This window comes from Lampris incognitus, chromosome 20, assembly GCF_029633865.1.
Source record: "Lampris incognitus isolate fLamInc1 chromosome 20, fLamInc1.hap2, whole genome shotgun sequence".
Taxonomy (NCBI): Eukaryota; Metazoa; Chordata; class Actinopteri; order Lampriformes; family Lampridae; genus Lampris; species Lampris incognitus.
The window spans coordinates 921,176-945,222 of NC_079230.1; the positions used below are offsets into that span (position 1 = coordinate 921,176).

At 50.9% G+C, this 24,047-nt stretch overlaps 1 protein-coding gene across 2 annotated transcripts in view; it reads right to left on the reverse strand.

The window, feature by feature from the left end:
* Positions 1 to 24,047, reverse strand: part of ctc1 (CTS telomere maintenance complex component 1) — a 146,919-nt gene that overhangs the window by 54,886 nt on the left and 67,986 nt on the right. For both annotated transcript variants that reach the window (XM_056300419.1, XM_056300418.1), the window contains exons 6-10: positions 20,123 to 20,252; positions 19,317 to 19,895; positions 18,548 to 18,670; positions 9,127 to 9,350; positions 8,002 to 8,149 (exon numbers count right to left, since the gene is read on the reverse strand). In XM_056300419.1, the coding sequence (XP_056156394.1) occupies positions 8,002 to 8,149; positions 9,127 to 9,350; positions 18,548 to 18,670; positions 19,317 to 19,895; positions 20,123 to 20,252 (1,204 nt within the window). The remainder of the gene's footprint in view (positions 1 to 8,001; positions 8,150 to 9,126; positions 9,351 to 18,547; positions 18,671 to 19,316; positions 19,896 to 20,122; positions 20,253 to 24,047) is intronic.

The following is a 24,047-nucleotide window of genomic DNA, read 5'->3' on the forward strand; positions in this document are numbered from 1 at the left end:
TGGTTATAATGACAGAGAACCGTATTGGGGTGGAGGATGTTAGTAATGATAACAGAGAACAGGGTTGAGGTGGAGGATGGTGGTAATGACAACAGAATCGGGTTGAGGTGGAGGATGGTGGTAATGACGACAGAGAACAGGGTTGAGGTAGAGGATGGTGGTGATGACGACAGAGAACGGGATTGAGGTGGAGGATGGTGGTGATGATGACAGAGAACAGAGTTGAGGTGGAGGATGTTGGTAATGATGACAGAGAACAGGTTTGAGGTGGAGGATGGTGGTAATGACGAAAGAGAACAGGGTTGAGTTGGAGGATGGTGGTAATGATAACAGAGAACAGGGTTGAGGTGGAGGATGGTTGTAATGACGACAGAACCAGGTTGAGTTAGCAGATGGTGGTGATGACGACATAGAACAGGGTTGAGGTGGAGGATGGTGGTGATGACAACAGAGAACAGGGTTGAAGTGGAGGATGGTGGTGATGATGACAGAGAACAGGGTTGAGGTGGAGGATGGTGGTAATAATGACAGACACTAGCATTGAGGTGGAGGATGGTGGTAATGACAACGGAGAACAGGTTTGAGGTGGAGGATGGTGGTAATGAAGACAGAGAACAGGGTTGAGTTGGAGGATGGCGGTAATGACAACAGAGAACACGGTTGAGGTGGAGGATGGTGGTAATGACGACATAACCAGGTTGAGGTGGCGGATGGTGGTGATGACGACAGCGAACAGGTTTGAAGTGGAGGATGATGGTAATGATGACAGAGAACAGGGTTGAGGTGGAGGATGGTGGTAATAATGACAGACACTAGCATTGAGGTGGAGGATGGTGGTAATGACAACGGAGAACAGGTTTGAGGTGGAGGATGGTGGTGATGACGACAGAAAACAGGGTTGAGGTGGAGGATGGTGGTAATGACGACAGAGAACAGGGTGGAGGTGGAGGATGGTGGTAATGACGACATAACCAGGTTGAGGTGGCGGATGGTGGTGATGACGACAGCGAACAGGTTTGAAGTGGAGGATGATGGTAATGATGACAGAGAACAGGGTTGAGGTGGAGGATGTTGGTAATGATGACAGAGAACAGGGTTGAGGTGGAGGATGGTGGTAATGATGACAGAGAACAGGGTTGAGGTGGAGGATGGCGGTAATGCCAACAGAGAACAGGGTTGAGGTGGAGGACGGTGGTAATGACGACAGAGAACAGAGTTGAGGTGGAGGATGGTGGTGAGGACGACAGAGAACAGGGTTGAGGTGGAGGATGGTGGTGATGATGACAGAGAACAGGGTGGAGGATGGTGGTGATGACGACAGAGAACAGGGTGGAGGTGGAGGATGGTGGTAATGACGACATAACCAGGTTGAGGTGGCGGATGGTGGTGATGACGACAGCGAACAGGTTTGAAGTGGAGGATGATGGTAATGATGACAGAGAACAGGGTTGAGGTGGAGGATGTTGGTAATGATGACAGAGAACAGGGTTGAGGTGGAGGATGGTGGTAATGATGACAGAGAACAGGGTTGAGGTGGAGGATGGCGGTAATGCCAACAGAGAACAGGGTTGAGGTGGAGGACGGTGGTAATGACGACAGAGAACAGGGTTGAGGTGGAGGATGGTGGTGAGGACGACAGAGAACAGGGTTGAGGTGGTGGATGGTGGTGAGGACAACAGAGAACAGAGTTGAGGTGGAGGATGGTGGTGATGACGACAGAGAACAGGGTTGAGGTGGAGGATGGTGGTGATGACGACAGAGAACAGGGTTGAGGTGGAGGATGGTGGTGATGACGACAGAGAACAGGGTGGAGGATGGTGGTGATGACGACAGAGAACAGGGTTGAGGTGGAGGATGGTGGTGAGGACGACAGAGAACAGAGTTGAGGTGGAGGATGGTGGTGAGGACGACAGAGAACAGAGTTGAGGTGGAGGATGGTGGTGAGGACGACAGAGAACAGAGTTGAGGTGGAGGATGGTGGTGATGACGACAGAGAACAGGGTGGAGGATGGTGGTGATGACGACAGAGAACAGGGTTGAGGTGGAGGATGGTGGTGAGGACGACAGAGAACAGGGTTGAGGTGGAGGATGGTGGTGATGACGACAGAGAACAGGATGGAGGATGGTGGTGATGACGACAGAGAACAGGGTTGAGGTGGAGGATGGTGGTGAGGACGACAGAGAACAGGGTTGAGGTGGAGGATGGTGGTGAGGACGACAGAGAACAGGGTTGAGGTGGAGGATGGTGGTGATGACGACAGAGAACAGGGTTGAGGTGGAGGATGGTGGTGAGGATGACAGAGAACAGGGTTGAGGTGGAGGATGGTGGTGAGGACGACAGAGAACAGGGTTGAGGTGGAGGATGGTGGTGATGACGACAGAGAACAGGGTTGAGGTGGAGGATGGTGGTGATGACGACAGAGAACAGGGTGGAGGATGGTGGTGATGACGACAGAGAACAGGGTTGAGGTGGAGGATGGTGGTGAGGACGACAGAGAACAGAGTTGAGGTGGAGGATGGTGGTGAGGACGACAGAGAACAGAGTTGAGGTGGAGGATGGTGGTGATGACGACAGAGAACAGGGTGGAGGATGGTGGTGATGACGACAGAGAACAGGGTTGAGGTGGAGGATGGTGGTGATGACGACAGAGAACAGGGTTGAGGTGGAGGATGGTGGTGAGGACGACAGAGAACAGAGTTGAGGTGGAGGATGGTGGTGAGGACGACAGAGAACAGAGTTGAGGTGGAGGATGGTGGTGATGACGACAGAGAACGGTGGAGGATGGTGGTGATGACGACAGAGAACGGTGGAGGATGGTGGTGAGGACGACAGAGAACAGGGTTGAGGTGGAGGATGGTGGTGAGGACGACAGAGAACAGGGTTGTGGTGAGGACGACAGAGAACAGGGTTGAGGTGGAGGATGGTGGTGAGGACGACAGAGAACAGGGTTGAGGTGGAGGATGGTGGTGATGACGACAGAGAACAGGGTTGAGGTGGAGGATGGTGGTGATGACGACAGAGAACAGGGTTGAGGTGGAGGATGGTGGTGAGGACGACAGAGAACAGAGTTGAGGTGGAGGATGGTGGTGAGGACGACAGAGAACAGAGTTGAGGTGGAGGATGGTGGTGAGGACGACAGAGAACGATGGAGGATGGTGGTGATGACGACAGAGAACGGTGGAGGATGGTGGTGAGGACGACAGAGAACAGAGTTGAGGTGGAGGATGGTGGTGATGACGACAGAGAACGGTGGAGGATGGTGGTGAGGACGACAGAGAACGGTGGAGGATGGTGGTGAGGACGACAGAGAACGGTGGAGGATGGTGGTGATGACGACAGAGAATGGTGGAGGATGGTGGTGAGAACGACAGAGAACAGGGTTGAGGTGGAGGATGGTGGTGAGGACGACAGAGAACAGAGTTGAGGTGGAGGATGGTGGTGATGACGACAGAGAACGGTGGAGGATGGTGGTGATGACGACAGAGAACGGTGGAGGATGGTGGTGAGGACGACAGAGAACAGGGTTGAGGTGGAGGATGGTGGTGAGGACGACAGAGAACGGTGGAGGATGGTGGTGAGGACGACAGAGAACAGGGTTGAGGTGGAGGATGGTGGTGAGGACGACAGAGAACGGTGGAGGATGGTGGTGATGACGACAGAGAACAGGGTTGAGGTGGAGGATGGTGGTGATGACGACAGAGAACAGGGTTGAGGTGGAGGATGGTGGTGATGACGACAGAGAACAGGGTGGAGGATGGTGGTGATGACGACAGAGAACAGGGTTGAGGTGGAGGATGGTGGTGAGGACGACAGAGAACAGAGTTGAGGTGGGGGATGGTGGTGAGGACGACAGAGAACAGAGTTGAGGTGGAGGATGGTGGTGATGACGACAGAGAACAGGGTGGAGGATGGTGGTGATGACGACAGAGAACAGGGTTGAGGTGGAGGATGGTGGTGATGACGACAGAGAACAGGGTTGAGGTGGAGGATGGTGGTGAGGACGACAGAGAACAGAGTTGAGGTGGAGGATGGTGGTGAGGACGACAGAGAACAGAGTTGAGGTGGAGGATGGTGGTGATGACGACAGAGAACGGTGGAGGATGGTGGTGATGACGACAGAGAACGGTGGAGGATGGTGGTGAGGACGACAGAGAACAGGGTTGAGGTGGAGGATGGTGGTGAGGACGACAGAGAATGGTGGAGGATGGTGGTGAGGACGACAGAGAACAGGGTTGAGGTGGAGGATGGTGGTGAGGACGACAGAGAACAGGGTTGAGGTGGAGGATGGTGGTGATGACGACAGAGAACAGGGTTGAGGTGGAGGATGGTGGTGATGACGACAGAGAACAGGGTTGAGGTGGAGGATGGTGGTGAGGACGACAGAGAACAGAGTTGAGGTGGAGGATGGTGGTGAGGACGACAGAGAACAGAGTTGAGGTGGAGGATGGTGGTGAGGACGACAGAGAACAGAGTTGAGGTGGAGGATGGTGGTGAGGACGACAGAGAACAGAGTTGAGGTGGAGGATGGTGGTGATGACGACAGAGAACAGGGTGGAGGATGGTGGTGATGACGACAGAGAACAGGGTTGAGGTGGAGGATGGTGGTGAGGACGACAGAGAACAGGGTTGAGGTGGAGGATGGTGGTGATGACGACAGAGAACAGGATGGAGGATGGTGGTGATGACGACAGAGAACAGGGTTGAGGTGGAGGATGGTGGTGAGGACGACAGAGAACAGGGTTGAGGTGGAGGATGGTGGTGAGGACGACAGAGAACAGGGTTGAGGTGGAGGATGGTGGTGATGACGACAGAGAACAGGGTTGAGGTGGAGGATGGTGGTGAGGATGACAGAGAACAGGGTTGAGGTGGAGGATGGTGGTGAGGACGACAGAGAACAGGGTTGAGGTGGAGGATGGTGGTGATGACGACAGAGAACAGGGTTGAGGTGGAGGATGGTGGTGATGACGACAGAGAACAGGGTGGAGGATGGTGGTGATGACGACAGAGAACAGGGTTGAGGTGGAGGATGGTGGTGAGGACGACAGAGAACAGAGTTGAGGTGGAGGATGGTGGTGAGGACGACAGAGAACAGAGTTGAGGTGGAGGATGGTGGTGATGACGACAGAGAACAGGGTGGAGGATGGTGGTGATGACGACAGAGAACAGGGTTGAGGTGGAGGATGGTGGTGATGACGACAGAGAACAGGGTTGAGGTGGAGGATGGTGGTGAGGACGACAGAGAACAGAGTTGAGGTGGAGGATGGTGGTGAGGACGACAGAGAACAGAGTTGAGGTGGAGGATGGTGGTGATGACGACAGAGAACGGTGGAGGATGGTGGTGATGACGACAGAGAATGGTGGAGGATGGTGGTGAGGACGACAGAGAACAGGGTTGAGGTGGAGGATGGTGGTGAGGACGACAGAGAACAGAGTTGAGGTGGAGGATGGTGGTGATGACGACAGAGAACGGTGGAGGATGGTGGTGAGGACGACAGAGAACAGGGTTGAGGTGGAGGATGGTGGTGAGGACGACAGAGAACGGTGGAGGATGGTGGTGAGGACGACAGAGAACAGGGTTGAGGTGGAGGATGGTGGTGAGGACGACAGAGAACGGTGGAGGATGGTGGTGATGACGACAGAGAATGGTGGAGGATGGTGGTGATGACGACAGAGAACGGTGGAGGATGGTGGTGAGGACGACAGAGAACAGGGTTGAGGTGGAGGGTGGTGGTGAGGACGACAGAGAACAGAGTTGAGGTGGAGGATGGTGGTGATGACGACAGAGAATGGTGGAGGATGGTGGTGATGATGACAGAGAACGGTGGAGGATGGTGGTGAGGACGACAGAGAACAGGGTTGAGGTGGAGGATGGTGGTGAGGACGACAGAGAACGGTGGAGGATGGTGGTGAGGACGACAGAGAACAGGGTTGAGGTGGAGGATGGTGGTGATGACGACAGAGAATGGTGGAGGATGGTGGTGAGGACGACAGAGAATGGTGGAGGATGGTGGTGATGACGACAGAGAACGGTGGAGGATGGTGGTGAGGACGACAGAGAACGGTGGAGGATGGTGGTGAGGACGACAGAGAACGGTGGAGGATGGTGGTGAGGACGACAGAGAACAGGGTTGAGGTGGAGGATGGTGGTGATGACGACAGAGAATGGTGGAGGATGGTGGTGAGGACGACAGAGAATGGTGGAGGATGGTGGTGAGGACGACAGAGAACGGTGGAGGATGGTGGTGATGATGACAGAGTATGGTGGAGGATGGTGGTGATGACGACAGAGAACAGGGTTGAGGTGGAGGATGGTGGTGAGGACGACAGAGAACAGAGTTGAGGTGGAGGATGGTGGTGATGACGACAGAGAACGGTGGAGGATGGTGGTGATGACGACAGAGAACGGTGGAGGATGGTGGTGAGGACGACAGAGAACAGGGTTGAGGTGGAGGATGGTGGTGAGGACGACAGAGAACGGTGGAGGATGGTGGTGAGGACGACAGAGAACAGGGTTGAGGTGGAGGATGGTGGTGAGGACGACAGAGAACGGTGGAGGATGGTGGTGATGACGACAGAGAACGGTGGAGGATGGTGGTGATGACGACAGAGAACGGTGGAGGATGGTGGTGATGACGACAGAGAACGGTGGAGGATGGTGGTGATGACGACAGAGAATGGTGGAGGATGGTGGTGATGACGACAGAGAACGGTGGAGGATGGTGGTGAGGACGACAGAGAACAGGGTTGAGGTGGAGGGTGGTGGTGAGGACGACAGAGAACAGAGTTGAGGTGGAGGATGGTGGTGATGACGACAGAGAATGGTGGAGGATGGTGGTGATGATGACAGAGAACGGTGGAGGATGGTGGTGAGGACGACAGAGAACAGGGTTGAGGTGGAGGATGGTGGTGAGGACGACAGAGAACGGTGGAGGATGGTGGTGAGGACGACAGAGAACAGGGTTGAGGTGGAGGATGGTGGTGATGACGACAGAGAATGGTGGAGGATGGTGGTGAGGACGACAGAGAATGGTGGAGGATGGTGGTGAGGACGACAGAGAACGGTGGAGGATGGTGGTGATGACGACAGAGTATGGTGGAGGATGGTGGTGATGACGACAGAGAACGGTGGAGGATGGTGGTGAGGACGACAGAGAACAGGGTTGAGGTGGAGGATGGTGGTGAGGACGACAGAGAACAGAGTTGAGGTGGAGGATGGTGGTGATGACGACAGAGAATGGTGGAGGATGGTGGTGATGACGACAGAGAACGGTGGAGGATGGTGGTGAGGACGACAGAGAACAGGGTTGAGGTGGAGGATGGTGGTGAGGACGACAGAGAACGGTGGAGGATGGTGGTGAGCACGACAGAGAACAGGGTTGAGGTGGAGGATGGTGGTGATGACGACAGAGAATGGTGGAGGATGGTGGTGAGGACGACAGAGAATGGTGGAGGATGGTGGTGAGGACGACAGAGAACGGTGGAGGATGGTGGTGATGACGACAGAGTATGGTGGAGGATGGTGGTGATGACGACAGAGAACGGTGGAGGATGGTGGTGAGGACGACAGAGAACAGGGTTGAGGTGGAGGATGGTGGTGATGACGACAGAGAACAGGATGGAGGATGGTGGTGAGGACGACAGAGAACAGGGTTGAGGTGGAGGATGGTGGTGATGACGACAGAGAACAGGATGGAGGATGGTGGTGAGGACGACAGAGAACAGGGTTGAGGTGGAGGATGGTGGTGATGACGACAGAGAACAGGATGGAGGATGGTGGTGAGGACGACAGAGAACAGGGTTGAGGTGGAGGATGGTGGTGATGACGACAGAGAACAGGATGGAGGATGGTGGTGAGGACGACAGAGAACAGGGTTGAGGTGGAGGATGGTGGTGAGGACGACAGAGAACAGGGTCACACTAACACACACTGACTCATGCTAACACATGCATAAACATCTCATAACAAGCTCCTGTGTGTGTACGTGTTTGTGTGTGTGTACCAGCATCAGAGGACAGCGGTGTGTCTCCTCCAGCATCTCGGTGTAGATGTCTCTCCTCCCTCCTCTTCCTCTTTCTGTCCACAGACACTGCTGTAACCTCCACACCACCTCACAAACACACTCCTCCTTCAGCAGACTGGGCACCAAGCTAGAAAGATAGAGAGAGAGACAGACATACAGACAGGGGGAGACAGTAAAAGACGTGGTTGCCAAAAGAGCATTAAACATGTGGTCAATACATGACAGATGAGGTGGAGACAGAGGGGCGCTTCCTCCTTAAATGTGAAAAATGTGAAAAACAGCGCCGGGCTTTTGTCCAGGAGCTGGAACATGTGATTCCAGAGTAGCAGGACATGGAGGACGCAGGTAAGCTGCGGGTGGTCCTGGGAGGGGGCCAGCGGCGAGCATTGCAGTGAGATTTATATTATCTTGCCACAACCTGAGAGACAGTGGGGGACGGCACCTATTGCTACTGTTGTTGTTTGATATCATAATCATTGTTGTTGTTGTTATTATAATCATTGTTGTTGTTGTGTTGTTGTTGTTTTACATGCTTTGGCAACATGTACACAAACATATGTCATGCCAATAAAGCACCTATTGAATTGAATTGAACTGAACTGACAGAGACAGACAGAAAGAGAGACAGAGAGAGATAGATCGATAGAGAGACAGAGAGAGAGACACACGCACACACAGACAGAGACAGAGAGGGACAGAAACAGAGAGAGAGACACACACACACACACACACACACACAGAGACACAGAGACACAGAGACAGACACAGAGAGACACACACACACACACACACACACACAGAGCCAGAGAGAGACAGAGACAGAGACCAAACACACACACAGAGACACACGGAGACAGCAGAGACACAGAGACAGACACACACACAGACACAGCGAGAGACACAGAGACAGACACACACACAGAGACAGAGAGACACAGAGAGCTTTCTATGTAATATACTATCATTACAGAGTGTGTGTGCGTGCGTGCGTGCGTGCGTGCACACGTATGTGATGTGTGAAACGTCTGTCAATCAAACCCAGTTGAACCAGAATTGGAACAAAATGTCTGCCCACCAGCTCTGACACACACACACCTGTCTCACCTCTGTCTGAGCTTTGCAGTCACATGACTCATCCACAGGTATCTGGACACACCCACATTCTTCTCTAGTAGCAACCCTGGCAGCGCTGCATCACTGCTGTATTTGACCCCTGACCCCATGACCTTACTGAAGGACTTGACTCTCAGAGTGGTACGCAGACAAGCACAAAGCATGCTGGGAGTCAGGTCTGGACAGGGCCCATACAGGAAGTGGACGTCATGAAGCTGAGAAATTCAGTGAAACTTTATTATCACAAACAGACATGCAACCAAGCCTCACTGATTTACATGGTCTTTAAAAAGAACTCCGTTCACTACAACTGAACCATTTGTCGGTTTATTCATCCATCTATTCTCAGTAGTGTGTTGGACATGTTTTAAAGGTAAAATTAAAATTAAAATTCGTAAAATAAAAAGGATAACAAAGAGTGTAATAGAGTAGAAATATGTTTAGAGGTAGTGGGTTGGCTGAAAGCTAGCGCACTCGTGAGGCTGCCCTGTTTTTCTCTTGAACTATGACGGTTTTAACTTCACATCATTCACCTCTGCATGAGAAGTCTGGATGTTCCGGTTTTCCACATTCTGTTTCCTTTTTTAAACATTAAACTTTCAACTCACTACGTTTCCTTAGAGATTAATGGTAGAATATTAATTAGAGGTTAATGGTAGAATATTAACCAGAGATTAATGGTAGACTATTAATGAGAGGTTAATGGTAGAATTTTAATTAGACATTAATGGTAGAACATTAATTATAGATTAATGGCAGAAATATTGATTAGAGGTTAATGGTAGAATATTAATTAGAGATTATTCATTCATGCATTCATCTTCAGCCGCTTCTCCGGGGTCAGGTCGCGGTGGCAGCCAGATAAGTAGGGCACTCCTGACGTCCCTCCCCCCAGCAACGCCCTCCAGCTCCTCCTGGGGGATCCCAAGGCGTTCCCAGGTTAGCTTGGACATGTAGTCCCTCCAGCAAGCTCTGGATCTACCCCAAGGTCTCCTCCCAGTTGGCTGTGCCCGGTAAGGCACCCAGGAGGCATCCTAATCAGATGCCCAAACCACCTCAACTGGTTCCTTTCGACGCGAAGGAGCAGTGGCTCTACTCCACGCGCCCTCCAGATGTCCGAGCTCCTCACCCTGTCTCTAAGACTGAGGCCAGACACCCTACGGAGGAAACTCATTTCAGCCGCTTGTATCCACGATCTCACCCTTTCGGTTACTACCCAAAGCTCATGACCATAGGTGAGGGTTGGAAGGAAGATTGAATAGTAAATTGAGAGCTTTGCCTTCCGGCTCAGCTCCTTCTTCACCACAACGATCTGGCACAATGTTCACATTACTGCTGATGCTGCACCAATCCACCTGTCAATCTCCCGCTCCATCCTACTCTCACACGTGAAAAAAACCCCGAGATACTTGAACTCCTTCACTTGAGGCAACAACTCATCCCCAACCCAGAGGGAGCAATCCACCATTTTCCGGTAGAGAACCATGGCCTCAGACTTGGAGGTACTGACTCTCATCACGGCCATTTCACACTCAGCTGCAAACCACCCCAGTGCGTGCTGGAGGTCGCGTTCTGATGTAGCCAACAAAACCACATCATCTGTGAAGAGCAAAGATGCAATTCTGAGGTTCCCAAAACGGACACACTCCTCACCTTGGCTGTGCCTTGAGATCCTGTCCATGAATATCACAAACAGAATCGGAGACGAGCTACAACCTTGGCGGAGTCCGACACCCACCGTAAACGTGTTTTACTTTGTGCCAAGAATGTGGACACAGCTCTCACTTTGGTTATACAAGGACCGAATGGCTTGTACCAACTGCTCCGGTACCCCATACTCCCGCAGTACCCCCCACAGAGTGCCCCGGGGTACACGGTCGTAAGCCATCTCCAAGTCCACAAAACACTTGCAGACTGGCTGGTCAAACTCCCATGCCCCCCTCAGCACTTCCGCAAGGGTAAAGAGTTGGTCTGATGTTTCACGGCCAGGACAGAGTCCGCATTGTTCCTCCTGGATCCGAGGTTCGACAATAGGTTGGAGCCTCTTTTCCAGCACCCTAGTGTAGACTTTCCCAGAGAGGCTGAGCAATGTGATGCCCTGATAATTGGAGCACACCCTCCGGTCCCCCTTTTTGAATAAGGGAACCACCACCCCAATCTGCCACTCCACAGGTACTGCCCTCAACCTCCAGGCAATGCTGAAGAGGAATATCATCCAAGACAGCCCAACAATGTCCAGAGCCTTCAGCATCTCAGGGCGAATCTCATCCACACCCGGCGCCTTGCCACCGAGGAGCTTTTTAACTACCTCAGAGACCTCTGCCAGGGATATGGATATGGATGGGGCTTCCCCTGAGTCTTCAGACTCTACCTCCTTCACTGAGGATGTGTTAGTCGGGTTCAGGAGCTCCTCAAAGTGTTCTTTCCATCGCTCGACAACATCCCCAGTCCGGGTCAACAGTTCCCCTCCCCGGCTGAACAAAGCCTGAGTCCAGCCCTGCTTCCCCTTCCTGAGTCGCTGGATGGTTTCCCAGAACTTCCTTGAGGCCAACCGAAAGTCCTCCTCTATAGCCTAGCTGAAGTCCTCCCACACCCGAGTTTTTGCTTTCGTGACCACCGAAGTGGCAGCCCTTCTGGCCTCCCGGTACCTGTCTGCTGCTTCAGGAGACCCCTGGGCCAACCAAGTCCAAAAGGCTTCCTTCTTCAGCCTGATGGCTTCCCTCACCACCAGTGTCCACCAGCGGGTTCTTAGGTTGCCGCCTCGACAGGCACCAATGACTTTATAACCACAGCTCCTGCCTGCCACATCTACAATAGAGGCTTTGAACATGGCCCACTCAGACTCCATGTCCCCAGCCTCCCTCGGGATACACGAGAACTTCTTCCGGAGGTGGGAGTTGAAGACCTCACGGACAGGGGCCGCCGCCAGACGTTCCCAGTTCACCCTCACTACACGTTTGGGTTTGCCAGGTCTGTCCAGCAGCCTTCCCCGCCAACTGATCCAACTTACCACCAGGTGGTGATCAGTTGACAGCTCTGCTCCTCTCTTCACCCGAGTGTCCAAAACATATGGCCACACATCTGATGATACAACCACAAAGTCTATTATTGATCTTCGGCCTAAGGTGTTCTGGTACCAAGTATACTTATGAACTACCTTATGTTCGAACATGGTGTTTGTTATTGCCAATCCATGACACGCACAGAAGTCCAATGACAAGGCACCGCTGGGGTTTAGATTGGGGAGGCCGTTCCTCCCAATCACGCTCCCTCCAGGTTTCTTCTTTCATTGCCCACGTGAGCGTTGAAGTCCCCGAGCAGAACTATAAAGTCCCGAGGCGGAGCCCTATCCAGGACACCACCCAGAGACTCCAAGAAGGCCAGATACTCCAAACTGCTATTCGGTGCATAAGCACACACAACAGTCAGAGCGACTCGCAGTCGTATAGAGGCGACCCTCTCATTCCCCTGGGAGAACTCCAACACGGCAGCGCTCAACCAGGGACTTGTGAGTACCCCCACACCTGCCCAGCGCCTGTCACCTTGGCCAACTCCAGAAAAGTAATTGGGGTAGGGTGCAAGGCAGGCCGGGCGGCAGGCAAAGGCGGGGACAGGGGCGTGCCGACTTTTGGCATCGCAGATTGGTCCTCGGGACGTGGAATGTCACCTCTCTGGCAGGGAAGGAGTCTGAGCTGGTGCAAGAGGTTGAGCGGTACCAACTAGACATAGTTGGGCTCACCTCCACACATAGCATGGGCTCTGGTACCAAACACCTGGAGAGGGGCTGGACTCTTCCGGAGTCAATTTAGATTAATGGTAGAATATTAATTACAGATTAATGGTAGAAAAATTAATTAGAGGTTAATGGTAGAATATTAATTAGAGATTAATGGTAGTGTGGCAGGATGAGAAAAACACAGCAGACGAAGGCGAGTTTGATGTTTATTCCTCAACTCCAAAAACCAACTGCAGCAGGAACAACCCTGCACCAGAGAGCCCGGGAACGTAAACCACGCCTCCAGCCCACAGTCCTGCTAGGTGAGAGGCATAGCCCCTAGTGTCCGCCGAACACCCAGAAGGGGCTCCTGGAAAGAAAATTAGTGTCTCACTGGAGGCTTAAGCAGCCTGCCATAACAGCTGCGCTGTCCCTCAGCCGAAACAGTAGGTGAAACACAGTCCAAAGTCGGCTGAGAAGCAGAACGCTGAACCCGTGAAGACACTGCCGGGATCCTGGAAGGAGGACGACCCCGACGGGGAACCTGGGCCGGAAACACAACTTCGCCTGCCACCCTGTGCACCGGTTTAAGCTATCAAGCGTGACACGCTCCCTACGCCCACCCATATCCAGCACAAAACCCTTAGGACCTGTCTCAAGAACCCGAAATGGGCCATCGTATGGGGGTTGGAGGGGCGAGCGGTGAGCCTCATGCCGTACAAAAACAAAACGAGCCGACATGAGCTCCGCAGGCGCGAACGACCGCGGAAAACAATGGTGAACGGGGTCTGGAACCCGAGTGCTGTCGGACAAAAAAGGATAAACGGCCGGACGGGGTCGCGGAGCGGAACTCCCAGGCAAAAATTCCCCAGGGACGCGGAGCGGCTGACCGAGCACCAGCTCAGTGGGCGAAGCGTCGAGGTCCTCCTTAGGAGCCGAACGCAACCCGAGCATAACCCAAGATAAACGGTCCACCCAGTTACCATCTGAGAGCGCAGCGCTGCCTTGAGCGACCGGTGAAAACGTTCACACAAGCCGTTAGCCTGAGGGTGATACGCGGTAGTGCGGTGTACCTGCACACCCAAGGATCACGCAAGTGCCGACCAGAGCTCTGACATGAACTGGGGGCCCCTGTCTGAGGTGATATCTGACGGAGTGCCGAAACGGGCGACCCAGGAGGACAGAAAAGCGCGTGCAACATCCGAGGATGTTGTGGAGGATAGAGGGACAGCCTCTGGCCATCTACCATTGTGAGCAGGTGCGTAAAACCCTGTGAAGAAGGTAGAGGGCCCACCAAGTCCACATGCACGTGGTCGAAACGTCTGGCCGGGATCGGAAACGGTTCGAGGGGTGATTTAGTGTGCTGGTGGACCTTAGCGCGCTGGCACACTACACATGCAGCTGCCCACCCCTTGACGTCCTTGCGGAGGCCAGGCCAGACGAACTTGGAACCGACCAACTTCACCGACGCCCAAACTCCAGGGTGCGAGAGGGAGTGAATCGAATCGAAAACTCGACGGCGCCAGGCCACTGGAACAACGGGGCGGGGACGGCCAGTGGAGACATCGCAGAGGAGGGCAGGACTGCCTTCCTGCATCACAGCATCCTCTAGCTTGAGGCCGGTACGCGTTGACCTAAGGGCAAGGACGTCGGGGTCGCTGGGCTGGTCGGCAGCCATAGCGGAGAAATCCACACCAAGGTGCACAGGATACACAAGCACACGCGACAGACAATCAGCAACAGGGTTGGACTTCCCGGCCACATGCTGAATGTCCGTTGTGAACTCGGAGATTGCCGCTAGGTGGCGCTGCTGACGAGCAGACCACGGCTCAGTCACCTTGGACATGGCGAAAGTCAGCGGCTTATGATCCACATAAGCCGTGAATGGGCAACCCTCCAGCAGGAAGCGGAAATGCCGGGTTGCAAGGTGCAGTGCCAGCAACTCCCGGTCAAAAACGCTGTACTTGCGCTCGCTATCTCGCAGTTTGCGGCTAAAAAATGCGAGTGGCTGCCACGCATTCACCACACGCTGTTCAACCACAGCCCCCACTGCTATGTCAGACGCATCGGTTGTTAAAGCTATGGACGCCGTGTGTGTAGGATGGGCGAGGAGGGCAGCGTTAGCCAGGCGCACTTAGCTCCGTCAAAGGCCTGGACCCGTTCGGGAGTCCAGTCAACAGGGTCGTTAGCCTTCTTAAGCCGCAGGGCTTCATAAAGTGGCTGAAGGGGGTGGGCAGCGCGAGGGAGGAAACGGTTATAGAAATTCACCATGCCTAAGAATTCCTGCAATGCCTTAACAGAGACTGGGCGGGGAAATTCCACCACCGCTTGCACCTTAGAAGGCAACGGGACCGCGCCTTGCGGCGAAATGCGGTGACCCAAGAAGTCAATCACCGGCAGTCCAAACTGACACTTGGCCGGGTTCGTCCAGACGACGGAAAACCTGTTTCAGGTGCGCCAGGTGCTCTTCAGCTGACGGACTGGCCACTAATATGTCGTCGAGATAAACGAACACGAAAGCAAGGTCACGCAACACCGAGTCCATCAGCCTCTGAAAGGTTTGCGCTGCCCCCTTCAAGCCAAAAGGCATGCGCAAGAACTCAAAAAGCCCAAATGGGGTGATCACTGCGGTCTTGGGCATGTCCTCTGCGCGCACGGGAACCTGATGATAGCCATGCACCAGGTCCACCTTAGAGAAGATAGTGGTACCTGCCAGGCGTATGGAAAAGTCCTGTATGTGTGGGATGGGATAGCGGTCATTGGCGGTGACGTTGTTTAGGCGGCGAAAGTCGCCGCAAGGCTGCCACGACCCATCTGCCTTGGGCACCATGTGAAGCGGCGAGGCCCACGGGCTGTTGGAACGCCTCACTATACCCAGACGCTCCATGATGGCGAACTCCTCCTTAGCTGGAGCCCATTGTACTGTGTCGAGGCGCCGCGCGCGCGCCAAAACTGGCGGTCCCAGAGTGGGAATGAAATGTTCTACCCCGTGTTTAGTAACCGTGATGGAAAAGGCAGGTGGAGTCACCGATGGAGAATCCGCCAGCAAACACTGAAAAACATCCCCTAATGCTAAAAAGTTAGTGTGTGTTAACGGCCCGGCTCCCCCTGTCTCGCACGGAACAGTGGCGAAAGACACAGCATCAATTAAACGGCGGTTTGCAACATCAACCAGCAGACCATTAGCACACAGAACATCCGCGCCGATAATAGGAACAGTAATGGCGGCGACTACAAAGTCCCACTCAAAATGGCGCCCGTGGAAGCAAACAGTCACCAACCTTGTGCCAAACGTCGCAATGGACGAACCGTTAGCTGCACTTAACTGTGGGCCGCCGCCTTCGGCCGACCTGTCTGTCTTAGCAGGAGGGAGTAGGCTCTTTTGCGAGCCTGAGTCCACCAGAAACCGTCTTCCTGACATCGTGTCCTTAATGAAGAGCAGCTCACTACGTCCGCCAGCGCCCACAGCTGCTACTGAGCACTGGCCTGGAGTTTCCCGCCGCCTCAAACGTGCACGGAGGGACGCAGCGCCTCGCTTTGCCGCCGACCCGCTGGTGGAAGAAACAGAGGCCTCTCCCGCGCCGTCTCCGGGCAGTCACTCCAGCCACCACTGCCGGGTCCGCGTCCTCCGACGTCGGCTGCAGAGGCTCCGATGCCACACTCTGCACAGAGAACCGTCTGGTAGCCAGCAGGACCCGATCGGCCTCCTCAGCCAAACCTCGGCAGTCACCAGCAGCCAGACACGGGGAGTTAGCCAAAGCCACGCACACAAGAGACGGGAGCTGGCGCAGGAAAACGTGCGGGAAAAGGAACCCACCTTCGTCTGAGCCTAGCAGCGACAGCATATTGTCCATGAGATCCACAGCCGTCCCGTCGCCCAGACTGGATAGGGAGAGGATCCTATCTGCCCCTCCCCCCACCGTGTTGTGGGGGGAGGGGCGCAACAGCTGCATGGCCCAGCGTGTGGACTGCTGATCCAGCGCAGCGACGACCAGATAGTATCTGGAGTCGTCCGCGGAGATTCCACGCAGGTGGAACAGCGCCTCGACATGCTGGAACCACGAGGCCGGGTCGCTCTGCCAGAACTCTGGGAGCTTCACAGCCGCGGCGAGAACGGCCGGATGTGAGAGTTGGGGCGGCGTGGCCGAAGTGGATTCACACACATCTTCTGCTCCAAACATGTTCAATTCGGGGTCACCAATGTGGCAGGAATGAGGAAAAACACACGAGACCAAGGCGAGTTTGATGTTTATTCCTCAACTTCAAAAACCAACTGCAGCAGGAACAACCCTGCACCGGCGAGCCCGGGAACGTAAACCACGCCCCCAGCTCACAGTCCTGCTGGGTGAGAGGCATAGCCCCTAGTGTCCGCCACAAGATTTTAATGGTAGAATATTAATTAGAGATTAATGGTAGAATATCAATTAGAGCTTAATGGTAGAATATTAATTAGACATTAATGGTAGAACATTAATGAGAGGTTAATGGTGGAATATTAATGAGATGTTAATGGTAGAAATATTAATTAGAGGTTAATGGTAGAATATTAATTAGAGGTTAATGGTGGAATATTAATTAGAGCTTAATGGTAGAATAATAATTAGAGCTTAATGTTAGAATAGTTATGAGAGATTAATGGTAGAATGTTAATTAGAGGTTAATGGTAGAACATTAATGAGAGGTTAATGGTAGAATATTAATTAGAGATTAATGGTAGAATATCAATTAGAGCTTAATCGTAGAATATTAATGAGAGATTAATGGTAGAATGTTAATTGGAGGTTAATGGTAGAACATTAATGAGATGTTAATGGTAGAATATTAATTAATATATTAATGGCAGAATATCAATTAAAGCTTAATGATAGAATATTAATTAGAGATTAATGGTAGAACATTGATGAGAGGTTAATGGTAGAATATTAATTCGAGGTTAATGGTAGAATATTAATTAGAGCTTAATGGTAGAATATTAATGACAGGTTAATGGTAGAATATTAATTAGATATTAATGGTAGAATATTAATGAGAGTTTAATGGTAGAAATGTTAATTAGCGGTTGATGGTAGAATATTAATGAGAGGTTAATTGTAGAATATTAATTACATATTAATGGTAGAATATGAATTAGAGGTTAATGGCTGTTTTAATCGTAAACAAACCTGAACACAGAGTTCCACATTTATTTAAATGTTATCTATTTAATGAGTTGCAAATTAGCTTGAAATTAACACCATGTAGGCACTGCATCTGTTTCATATTCACATGTGGGAAATTTTGCCTGTTTCTTTTAAATAAAACAGATAAAGAATATATTACACCTACATTACTTTAATGTTACAATTCCACTATGAAGTTTATTTTCTGTACAAATGGGGACCATCTGAAAGCGTTGGTAAGCTAGGTTCTATAAGCCTTTCAGCAGCCCATCATAAGCTGCTGTAACAGTCTGCTTGGAAGACTTCATATTCTACCATTAATCTCTAATTAATATTCTACCATTAACCTCTCAATAATATTCTACCATTAACCTCTAATTAAAATTTTACCATTGACCTCTAATTGATATTTCTACCATTAACCTCTTATTAATATTCTATCATTAACCTCTCATTAATATTCTACCATTAACCTCTAATTAACATTTATAATTTCAAGAAGTTGGTATGAAAAACCTCAAACAGAAAAGTAACTGACCTCTACTGTGTCACCAGACCGTAGCTTCCTCCTCAAAGATGGCTGATAGGCTAAACACAGACCAACCTTTCCATCAATTGTGTACAGTCCCGCCCCCTCACTCAGCACCTCTGTCACAACACCCTATCAGAAGAGAGGGGTGGGGTCAACATGGAAAACCAGGGACGTATAGCTGCTTTGTACTGTGTTCACACAAGACAGGACACTGAATCCTGAGGCTACATTAACTGATAAAAAGTCAATGAAACACATGCTACATTTGGCCACAAATCACTGCTTCAAGTAAAACAACGCAAAATGGTGCCTTGCTTCCGCTGAAAAATGTTCGACTTGAGTAAAGTCTTTGAGTGTAATGAAATGCAATAACCAATCAGATTTAAGCGGGGCTGCCACTTTAAGAAAGCCCCGCTCACTCCTGTAGATGTGGTCAAGATGGAGGAGAAACTCTGCCAGTGCTCTTTCATTTGAGGTATGACACAACATTAACGTTGTTGCACGCAAGTTTCATTCGTGTATTTATTTAAGATTGGCTGTCAGTCAAATCAATCTCCCGCCCCTCCATAAATCCCACCCAACCAATCTCTTTCATTCAGATGTGCGTCACACTGAGGAATTTTGCGATGCTTTAAATGTGATTTCAAGTGCCTTGCATTACACAGGGACTGGAACCCGTAGCCCAACACAACTGAAAACACTATACAGTCTGAATGTAAAAAATGTACACCAGAAGAGCCAATCAGAGGGCTGTATTTCCTGTACTGAATCTTACCTGGTAACTGATGACTTTAGACTGTTTAATCCTGACAGCTGATTGGACAACAGCACTCTCTAGCCCCACCTCTTCCGAGCTCTCCTCATCACATGACTTCTGTGTGTCTGTTAATTGCATGGTGTGTGCTGGTTGTGTTGTGTGTGTTGGTGTATGTGTTGATTTGTGTGTTGGTTGCGTGGCATGTGTTGGTGTATGTGATTGTTGCATGGTGAGTATTGGTATGTGTGTTGTTTGTGTGGTGTGTGTTGGTGTGTGTGATTGTTGTGTGGTGAGTGTTGGTGTGTGTGTTGGTTGTGTGGTGTGTGTTGGTTGCGTGGTGAGTGTTGGTGTGTGTGTTGGTTGTGTGGTGTGTGTTGTTTGTGTGGTGAGTGTTGTTGTGTGTGATTGTTGCGTGGTGAGTGTTGGTGTGTGTGTTAGTGTGTTTGTGTCAGGTGGTAGTGTATAAAGCTTGGACTGACTGGTGGCACACAGAAGACTGTTTCCTCTCCATCCCTGCAGCACACACACACGCAGCAACGTCAGACACACACACTGGTCCACACACACACACTCCCTCCACCATAAACAAGTGGGCTCCTAGGAGAGAGAAGAGGAGAGAGATTAGGGAGGGTTCCTCTTGACAACAACACAGCTGATTTACTGAAATCTGATCTGGGTCCCTTCTGTCATCCTTGTCTAAAACCATCTGATTTAAAGGACAGTTTATTAAGGCTCTGAGGACTACGTAGTGTAACACAGAACTTCATCTTCTAGTCTGTTGTGTAGCTGCTATAGATAAACACACACACACACAGCGTGCTCACCTTGACAAGGACAGGCAGAGTGTGTGTGTCGTCTGTGAGTCTGAGGCAGAAGAAGGTAGTACCGGCGATGACCAACAGGGGGCCAACTGAACACACTGAACCTCTGACCGTCAGTCGGACACCGCGACGCCTGGAAGACACACAGGCAGAGGCCCAGACAGGTAAAGAAGTAGACAGAAGTTTGATCAGTTTATCTGGAGCAATTCGGTATACACCAATCAGCCAAAACATTAGAACCCCTGACAGGTCAGTGAATAACATTATCTCGTTACAACGGCACCTGTCAAGGGGTGGCAGATACTAGGCAGAGAGTGAACAGTCAGTTCTTGAAGCAACTTGGATGAGGGACAAATTGTGGTGGCTAGATGACTGGGTCAGAGCATCTCCAAAACAGCAGGTCTTGTTGGGAGTTCCCAGTATGCAGTGGTTAGTACCTACCAAAAGTGGTCCAAGGAAGGACAACCAGTGAACCGGTGACAGGGTCATGGGCGCCAAAGGCTCATTAATGTGCATGGGGAGTGAAGGCTAGCCCGTCTGGTCCGATCCCACAGAAGAGCTACTGTAGCTCTTCTAGCACTGCACCCTGCTAGGTATGGGGCTGCGTAGCTGCAGACCGGTCAGAGTGCCCATGATGACCCCCGTCCGCTGCCAAAAGCACCTACAATGGGCACAGGAGCATCAGAACTGGACCACTGAGCAGTGGAAGAAGGTGGCCTGGTCTGATGAATCACGTTTTCTTTTACATCATGTGGACGGCAGGGTGTGTGTGTGTGTGTGTGTGTGTGTGTTGTTTGCCTGGGGAAGAGATGGGACCAGGATGCACTATGGAAAGAAGGCAAGCTGGTGGAGGCAGTGTGATGCTCTGGGCAACATTCTGCTGGGAAACCTTGGGTCCTGGCATTCATGTGGATCTTACTTTGACACGTACCCCCTACCTAAACATCGTTACAGACCAGGTAGACCCCTTCATGGCAACGGTATTCCCTGGTGGCAGTGATGAAGAGTTCAAGGTGTTGCCCTGGCCTCAAAACTCCCCAGATCTCAATCTGATCCAGCATCTGTGGTATGTGCTGGAAAAACAAGTGTGATCCATGGAGGCCCCACCTCACCACTTACAGGACTTTAAGGATCTGCTGCTAACGTCTTGGTGTCAGACACCAGAGGACACGTTCAGAGGTCTTGTGGAGTCCATGTCTCAACGGGTCAGAGCAGTTTTGGCAGCACGAGGGGGACCTACGTGGCAAGTGGTTTTAATGTTTTGGCTGATCAGTATGGACGCTATCCACATGCTACATGTTACAGGCAGCATGCTAGCTGCTATACGATAAGAGCTACCTGTTAGAGATAGCATTAATACTTAGTGCTACATGTGGGACATTTTAGACAAAGGATACATCACATAAGTAAAGAGGTAATGTACTTGTCCAATCACTGAACTTGTGTAAAATAGAAAATATAGTCCTACTAAATACTGATAATAATAAGAACCATCTAAGACTACACAGTGAAAGTTGACAGTTGTCACTGTAATGACGCTACCACTGACAGTAGCAAGGTTCGCGAGGCAGCCAATTAAATAGACTTGTAGCGAGGACCCCCTTTTGTCTCCATGTCCCTTGCCCCCCCCCCTTGCTCTCTCTGTCTCTCTCTCTTTCCCCCTTTGGAATTTCACCAGAGATAAGTAAGCAAAGTCTTCTCATATACTAACTGAGTTTGCAAAGTGGCCTTTGACCCAACCCACATAAAGCTGCCAAACTGACATCAACCAGACCAGAGGACCTTCTGAAGGAGTCATAGTTTTGATGTGATGATCCAATTTATAGCAGGACACGAGAACACTTAACGACCTTTCCAGGTTATCTTCAGCGTTGATCACAGGGAGGCATTAATCCCATGTCCACACAAGACAAGAACTATTTTCTACAGAGGAGGAAGAACTTTTTCATCTCATCATTCCTGAAGATGGGAGTTGTGTATTTGAGGTTAAACACGTTTTCTCTTATTCAGGACTATTAATTGAATTGATCAAGTAAAGTTTCATTCTCTCCTCTCTCTGTCTCTCTGTCCCTGCCTCTACCTAACTCTCTCTCTCTCTCTCTCACACACACACACACACACACACACACACACACAACCCTCCAAACTCCTCTCTGAAATGTGCCAGCTAGATGTTCAGCTGATCTGAAGTCATAGATTCAAACAGTCCTGACATACTCTTTGTTTCTGTACATGTCTGAATTGATATGAATTCATAGTTCAACCCTCTAGCAACCCAACTAGAATTACTCAGCAACCAATTTCATGAACAATGATGTAGGCACCAGAATTCACCCATCCATCCATTATCCATCCCGCTTATCCTGCTCTCAGGGTCACGGGGATGTTGGAGCCTATCCCAGCAGTCTTTGGGCAGCAGGCAAGGAGACACCCTGGACAGGCCGCCCGGCCACCACAGGGCCAACATAAACACACACACCCATTCATACCTAGGGACAATTTAGTACTACCAATTCACCTGACCTACATGTCTTTGGACTGTGGGAGGAAACCGGAGCCCCCGGAGGAAACCCACGCAGACACGGGGAGAACATGCAAACTCCACACAGAGGACGACCCGGGACAACCCCAAGGTTGGACTACCCCGGGGCTCGAACCCAGGACCTTCTTGCTGTGAGGCAACCGCGCTAACCACTGCACCACCGGCACCATAATTATAATAATAATAATAATAATAATGCATTTTATTTGTGGGCGCCTTTCAAAACACTCAAGGACACCTTACAGAACACAGTTTAAAAAAAAAACAAAAAAACAAGCAGCACTGTATTAGACAGCGTAAAATCAAAACAAAGCAGGGTAGACAATAAAAAGTTAACACAACAGATAAGTATAAGTATAAAATCAACATCTGCACAAAACTCAATGAAGCGTGGATCAGGCTGAATATGCCATTTCGAAAAGGTGCGACCTGAGATGGGATTTGAAGGTTGAAAGAGAGTCAATGTTGCAAATTTCTTGCGGGAGAGAGTTCCATAGGCGGGGGGCAGAATGACTGAAGGCTCTAGTCCCCATGGTAGTGAAGGTGGGGGGCAGAATGACTGAAGGCTCTAGTCCCCATGGTAGTCAAGTAGGCTGGTGGTGTAGTGAGTTGGAGAGCAGAAGAGGATCTGAGAGTGCAGGAGGGTGTGCAGATATGAAGGAGTTTGGAAAGCTATAAAGGAGCTAAGGGCCTTAATGGTGAGGAGCAGAATCTTGAAATCAATACGGTAGAAACAGGAAGCCAATGGAGTTGCTGAAGAACAGGAGTGATATCATCTATGGAAGGAGTTCTGGTGATGATACGGGCAGCTGAATTCTGGACCAATTGAAGCTTATGAAGACACTTTTGTGGAAGACCAAAGAGGACAGAATTACAGTCGTCAATCCGTGGTGTAACCAGCGTGTAAGTGGGTATGGCTGTGCTTTTAGGTGTAAGTGATGGCCGAAGATGATAAATATTGCGTAGGTGGAAGTATTCAGACCGAGTAACATTGTTGATGTGGGCTTCAAAAGATCATGTGCTGTCCAGGATGACACCCAGACTCTTAACCTGAGGCGATGGGGGAACTATAGAATTGTCAATAGTAACAGAAAAACTATCAGTTTTGGCCAAAGTAGATTTACTGCCAACTAAAAAGACGTCAGTTTTATCACTATTAAGTTTGAGGAAGTGGTATGAAAACCAGGATTTAATTTCTAGTAAGCAGTCAGAAAGGGAAGTGGGCGGAAGAGTGGAGGTAGGTCTGATGGATAGATAAAGCTGGGTGTCATCCGTATAGCAGTGAAATTGAATGCCAAATTTCCTGAAAATGTGGCCAAGAGGTAGTAGGTAAATAATAAATAGGAGGGGTCCCAATACAGAGTCCGGTAGTAACAAGAAAGGACT